Here is a 15718-nt window from a genome sequence, read left to right on the forward strand (position 1 = left end):
CGATGGTAGCCGAGGAGATCCACCGCCGCCGCCACACGGGCTTTGCTCGACGGTGCTTCCATCGGTGGCGGCGGAAGGGGATGTGCTCGGGGGAGGGTTAGGAGCCACCGGTGCCGGACACCATGGTGCGACACCATGTGGCATCACACGGGAGTGAGGGGTGGGAGCTAAAATGGGGGAGAATTTCAGTTCCGAGGAGGTGCAGTGATATAGCTAGAACAATATAATGATTATCTCGCATCAATCAATGCAGAGCCCTTTTTTTTGAAAAATGTATGACTAATATTTCGCGTCTATAAAAATTATAGGCATTTCTTGATGATCTTGAGAAAAGAAAACCCCTAAATCTGACTGTCACGGCAACTTCAATGAGTCGACGTCATTTTAGAGCATCTCCAGTTGCGTCCCCCAAACTGTCCCCCAACAGCGGCGGATCGAGCGTTTGGGGGACGAGTTTTGTTCGTGCCGCGTTTGGGGGACGTCGCTCCCCAGTCGCGTTCCCCAAACGCCGTCCCCAATCAGAAATTCAAATAGTTTGCATTCAAAAGAGATCGTTCCCGCCAAAGTCGTCGCGATCAGAGTAGCGGTGATCAAAGTACTGGGCGCGCGATCATATTACAGACCGGTGGTGCATGCTAAATTAGAAGAAGGGGTTGGGCGACGCTAACGCATCCTGAGTCGACGTAGGCCCGTCGATCATGATGAACTCGTCATGATCTGCCTGGTGTGCATGCTCCGTCTGCTCCATCGCCGACGCCGAGGCAGAGGCCGACGCAGGTGTAGTAGCAGATGCTGTCAGACGCGTCTGCCGGCTCTTGCTCCGGGGTTGGGGTTGCTGCTGCTGCCTGGGCCACCGCCTCGGCCGCCGCCATTTTGGATTCGATGTCGTCGAGGATCTGGCCTTTGAAGCCGCGTCCGGGGATACATTCCTTCTGTCGACGCTCTCAGCAGGAACATGTCGTCCCTGCGTTTCTTGAGCTCCATCTTCTCCTCTTGCCTCTTGAGCAACGCCGCCCACCTTTCGTCGGCCTTTTTGTCGCGGGAGAGCAAGATCGAGGAGACCTCGACGAGACATTTCGTGATCGACGCTTGCGTCTTCTTGGACGACGCAGCGTCAGCCAAGGCGGCCTTGGCAGCCTTGTTGCTGACAGGGCGCCCAACCGACGTTGCCAGCGGCGCATCCAGATTAATGGCGTCTTTCCCCTTCGACAATGACTGGCGTGTCAACCGCCATTTCTCGTTCATTTTGAGCTTGCTATAGCAATGCGTCAGCGTGAAAGACTTATGCCCTTCTGAGTTCCTCCGGTACAAATCCATGGCCTTGTCAAACTAACCAAAGGAAACGCAACCATTTCATCGAACAAAATGTAGGCGCTACAGATTATGTAAGAAAGAGTCGCACCATTTGGCTGATGTCGACGCCGCTCTCGCCTCTGTTCTCCATCTCGCTATGAAACCCATGGAACATGTTCACCGACGCCTGGATGATGACCCATCGCGCCGATATTACCTTTTGGCTCCTCTTCATTGTCACTTTGTTGTAGTCGTTGTTGATGAGCTTGCACTCATCGAACTCGGCCTTGATCCTCGCCCAATACTTCCCGTACTTTTGGTTAGCGCCGATGATGGAGTCATGGCTCACCGTCGCCCACGACTCGCACATACATTGATCCTCCAGAGGCGTCCACTTGGGGCCTCGTGTGCCCGACGCCTTCTTCTTCTTCTTCTTCTTCTTCCTCTTCCTCACGCCGTCCGCATCAACCTCCACGAGATCATCGGCATCCTCACCGGCACCCTCCTCGTCCTCTTCCTCGCTGCCCTCTTCGTCCTCCTCGTCGTCCTCCACCCTCTCCCCCTCCTCCTCCTCGTCCTCGTCCTCTTCCCCCTCATCCTTCTCAGCACCGGCGCCGTCGAATTCGAGCGCCCCCTGCGGCCAATGAACGGGGCACCGTCCGAACCGGGTCCTGGCTCGCGCTGGGGCGCTTGCTCGTACGTCGGGGAGTAGAAGAGGGAGTTGGGGTTGAAGCCGCCATGCAGCAACGCATCCTGGTAGTGGGGTGACAAGTTTGGCATCACGCACCCGGAGTGGCGGAGGGGCAGTCGTTGTAGAACCCGGATGTCGACGGAGAGAGCACTCCCGGAACGTACACCGCGCCGACGTACTCCATGGGCTCGCGTTGGTGGCAGCGATACACCCGGTCAGCATGTGCTGGTGCGCACGCCGCCAGCGCCTTCTTCTCCTGCTGCGCCACCCTCCGTCCTTTCTGCTCCGCCGTCGACAACTTCCGGCGCAGACAGTCTTGATGCCACTGATCATCGATCCAGCCTTCCGGCTTCTTCTTTGGAGCCGGCGCCTTCTGTGGCTTCACGAAGGGCGCCTTCGCCCCTTTCGTCTCATTGCCCGGCGGCTTCTTGGCCACTTTCTTGGTCATCTTTTTAGGGGCTATCCGCGCCATGGATGGGCAGAGGTTAGCGGCGGCGGGAGGAACAGAGCAGCGACGGCGGGAGGGAGAAATGAATCGACGGATAGGAGGTCAAATGTGTTGGGACGGCAGAAATGCGCGGCGGGAGATGCGCGATGTGGCGGGAGGGGGCGCGATTTGGTGGGAGTGGGGGAACAAATTTTTCCTGTGCCGCTGACGCGTCAGCCCCGCCACTCCCCGCCTCGCATTTCGTTGTGTTCGGCGTGGCCAGAGCGTCCCCTGTGGAGCGGGGACGAGCTCGAGGCCTCGGACACCGTATCAGACCGCGCCAGACAAAAAACAGCTTTAGAGGATACAACTGGAAATATTTTTTTTATCCAGCGCGTCCAAATTTCTGTAGGGACGATTTAGGGACGCGACTGGATATGCTCTTAATCTAGCTGCATCGAGTAGTGAGAGAGCATCCAAGGTTTTCGTTTGGCCTTGTCTCTTTCTCTCTCATCTCCCACCCACCGCTTCTCCACAGGGTTTGTCGTCGCAGTAGAGAGAGAAAGGAGGCAGAGCAAGCACGAACAACAGCAGCGGGCAGGCAGACAGGCAGCCACAAAGAGCTGCTGCCAACCCCTGCACAGCCTGTGCTCTGATAATTGACTGATACAAACCCAGCTATTACCTTTCTTTTTATTTAATTTTTAGCATATATAATCCCACCCATCCCTATACTTATTTCTTGGTTCTTGGCAGCTTTCTGTCTTTTCTAGATTTCACTGGATTCCATATAGGCCTCCACCACATTCATTTGCTTCGATAGCTACCCAGCCTTTTGCTCCTCTCTGTTTTCTTGATCTCTTCTCTTGGCTCCCTGGGCTCTTCCATGCCCCAAAAGATCGCAATCTTGTAGAGTTCTCCTTTGGATTCTTGTTTCCGTCAGGAGCCATGGATGAGAGGATACCGCCAGCCCCTTTCTTCCAGTATTCACCATCTGGTGTCCATTCTTCCCCTCGCCAGCACAATCCCATGAGGTCGTCTGCCTCCGAGAGGGACAGGTATGTACATGCTCTGCCCTCCAACCTCCTGTTGTGAACTGCTATGAAGTTTTCATTTTTATCTTCGTGCCGATTCTGTTAGCTTGAAATCGTGGCGAGAGTGTGAGATTTGATTCCGGTCCTGCGAGATTTGTGCTTAATCTGGACCACCTTGGAGTGATTTTAACCATTGATCAAATCATGTCCCGGCGCTATAGTGATCTACCAAGTGGAGGATTTCCTGCTAATGGTAGACTTGTGCTTGCTATAAGGAATAAAATGGGCATGACAACCATGATTGGACTATGGTAGATGCGAAGGTCATTTGCAGAGTGCCCGTTATCGCGACTTTTGATTGGGTATTTGGGTAACAATTTATTGGTGTATTCACCTTGTTGTACATATCATCATTTTCTTGAGGGAATTTTATAGTCTTGCACTCTTGCTTTGTGGTATTCTCTGGAGTCATTATTATTTTTGGTTCCTAAGTAATTCCGTGCTTGTGATAGTTACAGTTGATCTTACTAATTAGATTGTTTGCTTTGTAGATATATTGCCGAGTTACTTGCTGAGAGACAGAAATTAGTTCCATTCTTGCAAGTTCTTCCATTTTGTAACAGGCTTTTAAACCAAGGTTTGTTTCCTTTGCAAATTAGTTTTTGTTTTTGCGTATTACAACGATGCTATTTATTTATGTTCTTCCTAATAGTTTTCGATATAAGTTGCTATTAATGTGTTAAATTTATCCATTGCTATTTTTAGGTATCCTTGCTACTCCTTAAAAGAAAACTTTCGCTTTGACAAAATCATGTCAGACAATCATGTCTGCCCTTTTCTATATGAAAAGTTGATCATGGGGATTTTTTGTTAGATTTTTGTATTGTCAAGTTTTCTGCCAAGAATCTTGTTAGGGATATTGAGTTAGTTTACTTCAAGGATATGTTGTCTCATTCGCTCTACACTAACCATCTATAATTTATGTGGAAAACACATAAATTGCTGCCAATAAAGGACAGAAACTAACCAGTTGAGAAATGGTAATGCAAATAGACAAGTTCTTCGGTCATCCCTTTCAGTTAACATGCTCATTTTTCACTTCTATATCATAATGTAACCTTTACATAACTTGAGTGGCGATACACTAACAACTAGTTGGTTCCAGGTTACAGACATAAATTCTAGCATCAGACCTTTTCTCCCTGACTTAAAGTAACACAAAAAGAACTAACAAATCTCATACTGGCTTGTTTTCTTCAATGCAGAAATTTTGCGGGCATCTTCTTTGCCACCTAACCCAAATTTTGTTGAACCTGAGAGAACTGATTACAGTAGCCCGTTAAGATTATCTGGCCACCCTATGAATTGCCAACCAATGGATCTGGAGGGATGGACAGGAATGCAAGCAGAGGTTGTGCATATTCATATATCTTCTGGTTATTGACTTTACAAGTTCTAACTGCCTAAGTTTTTATGTAGATGCCAGCATGCTGATATCTTTCTCTACTTGTTTTTTCTAATACGGCCATTTCAAATTTGCATAATGTCTACAAGTGCCGATAACTAGTGCATGCTATCCATGTAGCTGATTTGCAAACTAGCACTAACCAATGAACTTACCGAGGACAAGTCTCGATCAGCTGTTCAGTTCATTAACATGGAATAAAAAAAGGTTAGCTGTACAGAGTGATAGGATGACTTTAAAAGCACTAATCAAGTTACAGCCGTTGCTAATTAGATAAGTTAATATCTTAAATAATTCAAGAATGGAATGGTTCAACTTTTTTCCGTTGGAGAAACTGATAGTGTTTCTTGCTACTTCATTGGCAGTTTTCATCTGAATCTTGGATCTGAAATGATTCCTGACTAGAAATCATTGGCTCTGTTTTAAAGATAATATTTTAAATGATAGCAGCTTGATTCTTATAACCTCACTTAGTCATTCTTGTAACAGTTTCTTATAACCTGCCAGCAATTTCCATTTCTCAATGTCAAACAGAAGCACCTTTTATATTGTTTATTTTCTTTGCTTATATAAGAATGCCTTTGTTCAGCACATGGGGGTACACCAATCGCCATCCATGGGCTGGAATGCTGTTCCTGGTGTAGTTGGCAGCCCTGTTGTGAAGAAACTTATCAGGATAGATATTCCTGCAGACAAGTATCCAAATGTATGTACGACTTACTTCTACCTCAAGTTAGTTGGATAAACAATGTTAACTTTATTCTTATGTGTTATTCTGAATCCAAATCATCCACAATCTTTTGTTATAATTAGTTCAACTTTGTTGGTCGGTTGTTGGGGCCACGAGGAAACTCCCTGAAAAGAGTTGAAGCTACAACACAGTGTAGAGTCTATATTCGTGGACGTGGTTCCGTGAAAGATACTGTTAAGGTAACTAAACACAGATTAAAACCACCATTCTATCGTTTCATATTACTTATCCCTCGCGTTCCATTACAATACTTGTTAAGCACATTAATATCGATATAGTATGCCTGACTATTAATTAAACATGCTATGTACATAAAACCCAAGGCCGGTACTGAATTGTACTGGTTGATGTGAAAATACATGTGTTTTGCAAAGGACATTATGCTTTTCACTATTAAGTGCTGTTAGATGTGGAAGCAATAATGGGCAGTACATACACTAGTATTGATTGAAGTTAGAACTGTTTTAATTAGTTTGGCTCAATGCTCCAGTGTCATTAGCTTCAATTTACAGCCATTAAGATAAACTATCTGGTAATTTGCCCACATATTATTCACAAAGTCCAAGCTCAAAGCTTCTAAGATATGTCTGTTGCGTGCTCAATATATTCACCTTAGTCATGAATTTCCACAACTTATTGTGTTTGCATCCCTTTTTAAAACATGCACGTGTGCATCTCTAGTTGGCCCGTGAGTAAATAAGGCAACTACTAGTTATTAAGGTATATTATTTTGTAAGCAATTCTGAACATAATTACTTCTTGGGTTTAACAATTTTCGATGTATTCTGACTATCAAAAATTATTGAAGAGATTCTGAAAAACTGAATTATCTTTACTGAATAGGAAAACAAGCTTAGAGATAAGCCTGGCTATGAGCACTTAAATGAACCACTCCATTTACTTGTCGAAGCTGAGTTCCCGGCAGGTATCGTTGATGCCCGATTAAACCAAGCTGTGGCCATACTGGAGGATCTTCTCAAACCAGTAGTATGCCCCCTTTCTATCAGTTCCCATTTTTTATGATATTCATTTTCTCTCTGAAGTCGACATTAAATCTCTTGCTAATGGTATTATCATCAGGATGAATCCATGGACTACTTCAAGAAGCAACAGCTGAGAGAACTGGCAATACTGAATGGCACTCTAAGAGAGGAAAGCCCAAGCCCCCATCTCAGTCCCAGTGTATCACCCTTCAACTCCACCGGGATGAAACGTGCGAAAACTGGCCAGTGATCGTACTCCTGAATATCGATTTGCCTGAGGTGACCTTCATTTGAACAGATTGCAAACCTGGTCTACTGCTGGAAATAGTTCCTGATGCATATGAGGGGCCAGCACGACCGCGTTCAGGCTTGTCATGTCATGATATGTGCTTCACCTCAGATATGTCATTGGACGGACGATCGCCGTCAGAGAATTTGTGTAGTTGTGGAGTTGGAGCTGTCTGTTTGGTCTTATTGATTATTCTTTTATGTAGCTAACTCCCAATGTTAACATTTTTGGTTCGTGGTGGTCCGCAGAAAGTCTCTCGATTAGTTCTGGACAATACCAATAAGGATTTTGTCTGTACAAGAAATAGCTGTTTCATGTCAAGGGGTTTATGTTATTCTTGATAGTCATGGTTCTCAATAAGATCTACTCCGTATTTATATTGGTATTTAGCCTCCTATCTCTCTTTTTTCACAGGCATGTCCTCACTGGTATGTCCAGTAAAATTCTGTTAGGGTCTCTTTGATTTGACGGATTGTCATAGGAATTTCAAAGGATTCAAATTCTTACGTTTTTTTCCCATGGTGGTTATATAATTTGTATGAGTGAATTCCATAGGAACTTTTGCTAAGGAATCCTTTGTACTCCCTCCGTCCACGAAATATGTCGAAGGTTTATCAAAATTTGGATGTATCTAGATGAGTATATTTGGTAGTTAGAGATATTACGGGCTTTGTATAGGCTTTGTAGATCATCTCCTTCCTTATCTCTAAGACTATACATCTAAATTTTGACAAACTTTCGACATCTTTCGTGGGAAAGAGGGAGTACTACATTTCATAGGAAATCTAACATTCAGTCAAACCTTATTGTAGGAATCTTTTATTTTTCTTTTAATGGAAACAAACTAACTTTTGTGCATATCCTATGATTTTTCTATTCCTGTGTTTTAGAATCCTATGAATTAAAGAGGCCCTTAAAGCCAATTCAGGCGTTTGGTTGATTGCCATGTTTTGATGAGCGAAGGGTTTTGTTTGGTTGGTTTTAACGATTACCATATGCCCTGCATGTATGAACTGCTAATCGCAGCCAGAGAAGGTCGTTTCGCTGCGTATGATCATGGAACAACATGCAAGCAAATCATTTCACCGTACATGCCTTTATTGGCATGTCCCATGAACTACGGAGTATGCAAAGTTGCTCCTCCACGGATCCATGATGACTGTCTGCCATCATTTCATGGCCTGGCCCCATGCCTTCACTACCAAATTCACTTCATACTTGCACGGATTCATGTGGAATTCAGTGTAAAGTTTCTATAGAAAGTTACATAGACCACTAGTTTAAGTATATCTTCGCCTTTTATAGCCTATCTCGAGAAAACGAAATAGGAATACTTCATTTGCAGTTGATGATGAGCTTCAAGATCCAAATTCTGTATTTTCATTATTTGCGTGCTCAGAGTTGACGTGCCACGGCGATATGACTCAGTTCCCTACTTCCCTTCATTTGTGATAAAACACTTTATTTTTCACTCAGCTCCAATGAAGCTTCTAGCCTTAATTAGCAAGTCAAATGCATGCTTTCTTAAGTAACTGACTGCTTTCATTCAGAATTTCAGATTAAGCTTATCATAACATGCCAAAGAAATGTGAGGTTTTTTTTTTCGAAAATTCCACCGATAATCATCAACAACAGTACAAAGATACCTAAAAATAATAAAAGTTACAAATAGATCATTGGACCAGCAGAATTTGCGTTCTACAATGGCAGAGGATCATTAAGTCTTGCTTGCAAGAATGCATACTCATTATGCAAGGATACACTTCGCAAGACAGCATTGGAGTAAGTGGCATATCTTCTGAAGAGTAAATAAACAGCAGAGTTAGACAAGCAATACAGGGCGACACTTACACAAGTACATACAGATTATCGTTCCCGCTTTTTTTGGCAAGAGGAGAATGATAAGAAGAAATACAAATTATCTCGATGGAATATAGTTTGTAGGCCTAAGAATCAGGGGGGTTTGGGAATCGAGGTGCTTGAGTTGAAAAACCTGTGTCTTTTAAGTAAACTAGATGACCGGTTGCGCTATCGCGCAAATGGCAGAATCAAATTGGAATTCAAACCGTAAGTTTCAGCTTATTTGAGTATTAAGAATTATCACGTAACTTAACTGCTTCAGTATCGCTTCAGTATCTTGCCGACACACCATTTCATCAAGGTGTTGCAGTACGATATGACAATTTAGTATAATTTCACACCATTTTTTCAGCTTTTATGCTTTTGTATAAGCTCCACCACCAAATTTTGATTATTGTACAGAAAGTGGTAGCATCATATAATAAGCACAGGGGAGCTACATACATAAGTTTCAAAAAACATAGATATAATTTTTGAATCTAAAGGAATATGAGATTATGTCATAAAAATGGGATGTGTCCTTTTCAAGCCAATTAGCACGCTAACAAAACAAAAATAATACAATAACCAGAGCCATGGCCTTTTCTCAGGCACGCAGCCGCAGCACCATAGCAAAGTCCCGATCACCGATTCCTTTGCAACACCACTTGCTCGGCTACTTAAGTAGGATGTCCGATCTAGAAATCAGCATGTCCTTGTTGCCTCGAAGAAAATATAAGTAATCCGTGCTGAAATATTTTGAGGTTATAACTTAAGAGAGAGGAGGAGGAGGATAGAAACATGAACTTAAGGACACTAAACCTACAGAAATGTGATGATAATTTCAGAACCCTTATGATCTTCTAGATGCTTTTACATGAAGCAACAATGTAAGAATCAATGCTTAATAGCAGAAAAACAGTAGCATAAAATTCAGAAACAAGATATGTTCTTAGAAAAAATAGGTGCGACTGGATTTATGTCTATTCTCAAAGATCCAAACAAAGCATATCCTTTCAAGCAAGAACCTTTGAGTGATCAGATGATAGATGATATAATCTGATATATAGATATCAAATATAAAGAAATTGCAATATTTACACCCCACTTAAAGTAACATACGGCCCCGCAAAAAAGAAATAACATAAAAAAGCTATTAACACACTGTTTTACCAAAAGGACCAAGTAATTCTTTTTGCAGCTGAATGTAAGAATATATAGGCAACATCCTCATTGTCGCTATTATTACTAAATTTTGAACTACGCATCCGTAAACTTAAATCATAATTATCACTGCAGCATCAGCTGCACAATTACAAATAAATTCTACGCGGGAGAGATGACTTATACCTTTCCTGCGATGTTACCAACCACAACTCTCTGAGCGTTACGAAAGTCAGCGGCCATGCTTCCATGAGTACAAAAGAAAAGAAGAACAGAGGAACTATGTCAAGCAAAAATCATGTAGAAGCAAAACCCGGAAGGCGCAAGATATATGCAACTACTTACAAAGAACAAACGTTAGGCTGGATCACATTGGTTTAGAGAGATGATAGATGCGGATAAATTCCGTTGCTGGTTACCTTTTTCATTCCTTCATTTTGTTCTCGAACCGGGGACTCCTTAGAAGGGAGCGCGGATAAAAATGAGGTTCATGAGCATATCAAAAGCTTTTCCTGGTACCTCCATGTGTATCTATGAAAAATTGCAGCAAAGAATGTGGAAAACCAAATCAATTATAAGAAAAGGAAGAATGTTACAGATGACTAAAATAAGAATATGCATTGGCAGTGAAACATAGAATGATATGCACAAGGAAAATACACATGATGCTACCAAATAAAGTATCTTTGTACTACTCGAGAGAGTGAGAGGAGACCTCACATAGATAACATGCTCCCACCTCGCTCTTCGCACGGCGACGCACGCGACCGGCGGCCCGCATCCAGCCGAGGGGGAGAGAGGAGAGGCTGCCATTGGAGATTAGTCACAATAACATAAATAGATAGTTAAAAACATGTTTTATCGCCACGTTGATATAAAATTTGAATTGTTTAAAGCCATAATACTTCAAGACTTAATTGCATTACTCGGTTATCTTAAGAAACAGATAATCGTGTGCTTAGTTATCATTATGTAATTGTATTTTAGATTGAAATGTAAAAGTATAAAAAGATCCAAAGAGGAAGGGGCACGGGCTGAAAAATCACCGTTGGCTCATCCATAATACACACTTAACGTCATTGTACTTTTCCCTTTGCATATACAGGACTGTAGGAGGACTTGACATTTCAAAGTTTTCATTCTACACTCATTGGTCAGTGTCTCTTTAGATAATAAGAATCGACCTAGTGTAGCTAAAGTTTCAAAGCAAGAAAGAGACATATGCAACTTTATTTACTTGCTCTCATCTCCAGAAAGATTTCAAGATGCCTAAGAAACTAACCTTGCATCAACAAGATACTCCGAAAGTTGAATCGACGTGTCCTCGATTTTCATCTGTCGTGATTCATACATCACAAAAATTACTCAAGTTTATCTCAGAACACAGAGATTATCTTGTAGAGCGAGACAATACTAACCTTGCATTCCAAATAGCTATTTAACATTGTTTTTTATTTTCTGCCACCTGCAGCAAAATAAATATACACATAAATGATCACAAGCCAAAGGGAACACAGATCAAAACCACACATATGCATCTTTGCCAAAAGTTGGTCAGCCATTCACCTATGGGGTTATTTAACATATGAATACTCAAGAGAAAAATAGACCTAGTATTCAACCATATCATTGGTAAACTTACATGTCTACCCATCACAACTTCATGCCCTCAATGATTCCATCCTATCTCCTCTTTCTTTCACTATGCTCTCCTCGTAATATTCAGCGCACCAAATCAGTTCAAAATTGAAGCAGACATAGGGCTAATCTGTCATATATATGTCTATAATTACTCACCATGGTAATTTGTTGATCCGATGGAGTGGGATCTCCCAAGCTAGCATCATACCAAAGCCATCCATCATGAATCTGGTCTCCTCTCAGGAGTTGCTACAGACTGTAGTACAACATGTGAGGAGAGATGACATGAGGCGTGCAACATCACATTTTCCTTTTTCACTCATCTAAAAAAATAATTTCATGAAGGAAAAACTTCATCTAGCTTCTGAAGTCAATCGTCAGACAAAATAGCAAGTGGACCTGATTAATTTTACTTTCAAAATAAACTTGACAAATATTTCATTTCCAAACAACTCCAAAGAGCCACGAGGATAATAGACTCGACAATTTGAACTTGGGCAAATTTCTTTTGAATATGCAAAATCAACCAAAGTAGTACCAACCATCAGATACCAGCTAAAGTTTAGGTACCGAGTATTGGGACTTTGCCTCAAAGGATAACAAAAAATCAAAATGTTTTTTTGTAAGCGTCCATTCACGATGCCAAGAGCATCCCTCATAGTTTTTAATGGAAGATGATTTTTAGGTCAACATCGATGTTACCAACAGAAGTGTCCAGCAATCCCCATAACTTTTTTTATTGTTTTTACATAGCACCTCTTTTAATTATTTACACTATTATCCAAAGTAATGAATATCTCCTCACTGTTTCACATTGATTAAGTTAAAATAGAAATGTGGGCCTAAAACAACTGATAGCACGAGAAACCATAAGGTATTCACGTACGATGAGCATGAAGGAACGATAAAATCCACATCCACACAAGGTTGGGAATAACACAATCTTTTGAGTTCAGTGGTAAACAAACAAATGGAGAAGCACATCCACTTGCAAGTCTGTATCACCAACTAAGTTCAAGACAACAAAGAAATGAAAAAGAGAACATGCTTTGTTTCTCCTCAATATCATGAACATAGGTTCATCATTTACTTTACAAATCAAAAATAGATGCCATACTTGATTCCTTATTTACTCCTCACAAAAACTTGAAAGGAAGCGTAAAAAAACTTGCAAGAGTATTCAAATATTGCATAAAACATCTATGAATATCATTTTCAGATTGTGTACCTGACTCTGATCTAGGCTTTCTTCTTGCTTTGTCCATCCGCTTGAGCTTTCTGCGACGTCGTCTGCGCCTATAATCGTTTTACAGAAGACCTCGATCAGCATAGGACATACAAACATACCTACGAACTTATAGATACATGGAGATTGTTTCGACACTAAGAATAGAAGCCACCTCTTATCTGTCCAAACCGTGGTATATGGTTCAGATGGCTCATTTAGATTATCAGCTACAGATGAACCAAGGTGTAGAAGTAAAGTAAACCATACGACATGATCAACCTAGAACAAATAACACAAGCAAATGTGCCTAGCATGCAGGGTACTACCTCTTAACAACAACTTTTTTGTGCACAGAACGATTGTTAAATCGAGCAATTAGCAGGCACCACAAATCTTGTCAATCACATAACCAATTTAAATTTTTCACACGTGAGAACAAATGGAAGAAAGCAAAAAACTGAAGCGTTACTGACCTTGGGGCTAATAAACCAAAAGGGAAAAAAACATAACTATGTTAGCTAGCTGAAGCACAGAGAATGCATGTGTTTGTATGGATAGGAACATAATCCAGGGGCATCCTTATAGGTGATAATGTAAAACATAAAATCAGTAAACTCTTATAAGTAGTCTGTAGTTCTGCAGGCTTCAAAGAACTAATGGTGGAAAATTAGATACTAATTGCACAAATGATATTAAGCAACAAACAAAGGGAATGCAACTCTTATAACTTCATCACTTCCACCGACATCCAATCGAAAAGAGAGTAGCTAAAAATCAAAAGGGAACCTAAAGCCTGAAACAACTCTTTCATCGCCGCCTCTTATTAGCATTTCAGGACCGTGCCTACGTGTTTCGATCTCCTCCGACCTCAGCCCTACCTGTTACCCTCTTAATCAAAGCTACTTCCGCCGCTGAGTCGCTACTGCCACTGGAGGACAGGTCGCCGCTGCCACCGGCCATAAGTTATTTGACTCCCATAGTGTGTTGCCATTGTTTATCCTTGTTGTCTGATTCTTACCGTCAGCGCTGTAGCTACTGGCTTGTAGATGTGTAGGATGAGATTGCAAGAGTTAATTTCCTAGGCTGTAGAGACGTGGATTATCCATTCCTTTTCCTATACTACATCAAATTCTAGAGCAGTGGACTTGAGGCACCAAATAATTCTTAAATTCGTTAGTTGCCTCTTGGCCTAAACCTACAAATCTCACTTTCTGTCTGTACGGACAGAAATACTATGCATAGTGTAAAGTTAATTAGAGAAACATAGGGCTATAAATAAAAGTGACCCTGCTATGAGATCATTGTATTAAAATGAAACAAACAGCACTGGCATAAAAACACTTAGCAACAAAGGATGCATTGTACATACAACAGACATCCGAAGAGATGGATACCGCATAGAGCATATATTAACATAAAAGAGTTTCGGGGGAACTACACACATGTGAGCAGAGTTACTTTATTTATTTTAAAAATATTATCACCGAAAATGCCATCGCATGTTACCGTTCCGAATGGCGAACAAGCTGGGAAATGACACATGAGCAACAAAGTTGAATATTATATCTTATCGTATTAGTGTATAAGTATGCATGAGTTATGTGTTGCGGACCGGCAGACCGCGGAGAACTCATTAGGCATATGTATATTTACCTACAAGTGCATAGAACCTAGAATAAATAACTCAAAGCTAACTTATCTTTTAGGCAATTGCTATCTCGAGCCAAATCCTACCCAAAATGCAAAGGCAAGTAAAGCATGAAAAACAAAGATAAGGGTACATGATAGGATGGTGGCTTCAAGAGGTGGTATTCCGTATAACATACAACTTAACGAGACAATAAATAGAAGTACCTAGATGATCAGTGTACATGAGGGCAACTCTTTATCAGCAGAAAAAACCCGGCGAGCCTACAACATGACCAAAGTGAATCGTAGTGAGTCATTCCTAATTTCCCAAAAGGAAAATGAAGGAAAGAAATGCACCTTGGAACGAAATAAAGTGAATATGGTAAGGAATTGATTCTGCGCCCCATGAAAACGAAATAATGTAGTTTCATTGTAAAAGAAGGAGCTTGCATGTATATTTGACAGCAAGGAGTAATGTGACACCTTGTCTGATGCTGGAGGTGGCGCCACCGATGGATGAGCCCCATCCTCTCGGACTATTGGTGACCTTGCAGACAGCTCCATCTTTAAACAACACATCAACATCTAAAGATACCTCGACGAACCATCCAAGCCATGGGTCGGAAACCATAGTCACTAAGGCTGAGACTTCGTTATCGCAAAAAAAAAGGCTGAGACTTCTGACAGCTATAAGAAATGCTATTACACAAATCTGACATTGAAGGAAAGATTGGCCCATTCGCATATGGACTATCAGTGTAACTAAAATTTAGCAGCAGTGGTCGCTGCTCTAATTACGTACAGCTATTTGATTAAGTTTTAGTTTAGGCAATATAGCATAAGTTCTATACTGGCTATTCGATTAAGCTTTAGTGTGGAAATATAGGAGAAGTGTTGGTTAAATCAATCCGGCGAGCTGCAGCTTCCAGATTTTGGCCTATGCAAACCTCTAGATAGTAGTAGCTATCCAAGTACCACTAATTCATCAGTAGGCGCAAATAAGCAATTAAGTAAGCTGTTGTTCATAGGCTAACACATCATGAAAAACTATTGCCCACTTGCTTCATATCTCAATCATGTTAGCAGATACACCCAAAAACATATTATAGACATTTGAAAGACTATTACGTACATATGATTTTGATGTAGTATCCCACAAACATATAAGGCTATTTGTCATAAATCCAGGCATAAATTCCTTCATTGACCATAATATTCTATCCAATTAATCAAATCAGTAAGAAGGGTTCAAGAACGGAGAGAAGCATACACATTGATGGCAAG

General features: G+C 41.6%; 1 protein-coding gene and 1 long non-coding RNA gene across 2 annotated transcripts; one reads left to right on the forward strand and one right to left on the reverse strand.

The window, feature by feature from the left end:
- The first annotated feature begins 2915 nt into the window (after positions 1 to 2915).
- Positions 2916 to 7293, forward strand: LOC124688765 (KH domain-containing protein At1g09660/At1g09670-like). Its single transcript, XM_047222401.1, has 7 exons — positions 2916 to 3469; positions 3997 to 4082; positions 4711 to 4856; positions 5500 to 5616; positions 5724 to 5840; positions 6505 to 6648; positions 6742 to 7293. Exons 1-7 carry the CDS (start codon positions 3360 to 3362, stop codon positions 6892 to 6894), a joined length of 873 nt encoding a protein of 290 aa, XP_047078357.1. The 5' UTR covers positions 2916 to 3359; the 3' UTR covers positions 6895 to 7293.
- A 4061-nt stretch (positions 7294 to 11354) lies between these two features.
- LOC124689944 lies at positions 11355 to 12868 on the reverse strand. The gene is made up of 3 exons (XR_006998748.1): positions 12806 to 12868; positions 11734 to 11833; positions 11355 to 11401 (listed from the first exon to the last, which is right to left on the reverse strand). It is a non-coding gene; the product is annotated as an uncharacterized LOC124689944 (long non-coding RNA).
- Positions 12869 to 15718: the final 2850 nt, after the last annotated feature.

This window comes from Lolium rigidum, chromosome 2, assembly GCF_022539505.1.
Source record: "Lolium rigidum isolate FL_2022 chromosome 2, APGP_CSIRO_Lrig_0.1, whole genome shotgun sequence".
Classification (NCBI taxonomy): domain Eukaryota; kingdom Viridiplantae; phylum Streptophyta; class Magnoliopsida; order Poales; family Poaceae; genus Lolium; species Lolium rigidum.

What these genes read in the sequence shown, in the direction of transcription:
- LOC124688765 (XM_047222401.1), top strand. Translation starts at nt 3,360, where the DNA reads ATGGATGAGAGGATACCGCCAGCCCCTTTCTTCCAGTATTCACCATCT. An exon ending in CTGCAGACAAGTATCCAAAT is followed by an intron (nt 5,617 to 5,723) that starts GTATGTACGACT and finishes TGTTATAATTAG; the next exon opens with TTCAACTTTGTTGGTCGGTT. An exon ending in CCGTGAAAGATACTGTTAAG is followed by an intron (nt 5,841 to 6,504) that starts GTAACTAAACAC and finishes TTTACTGAATAG; the next exon opens with GAAAACAAGCTTAGAGATAA.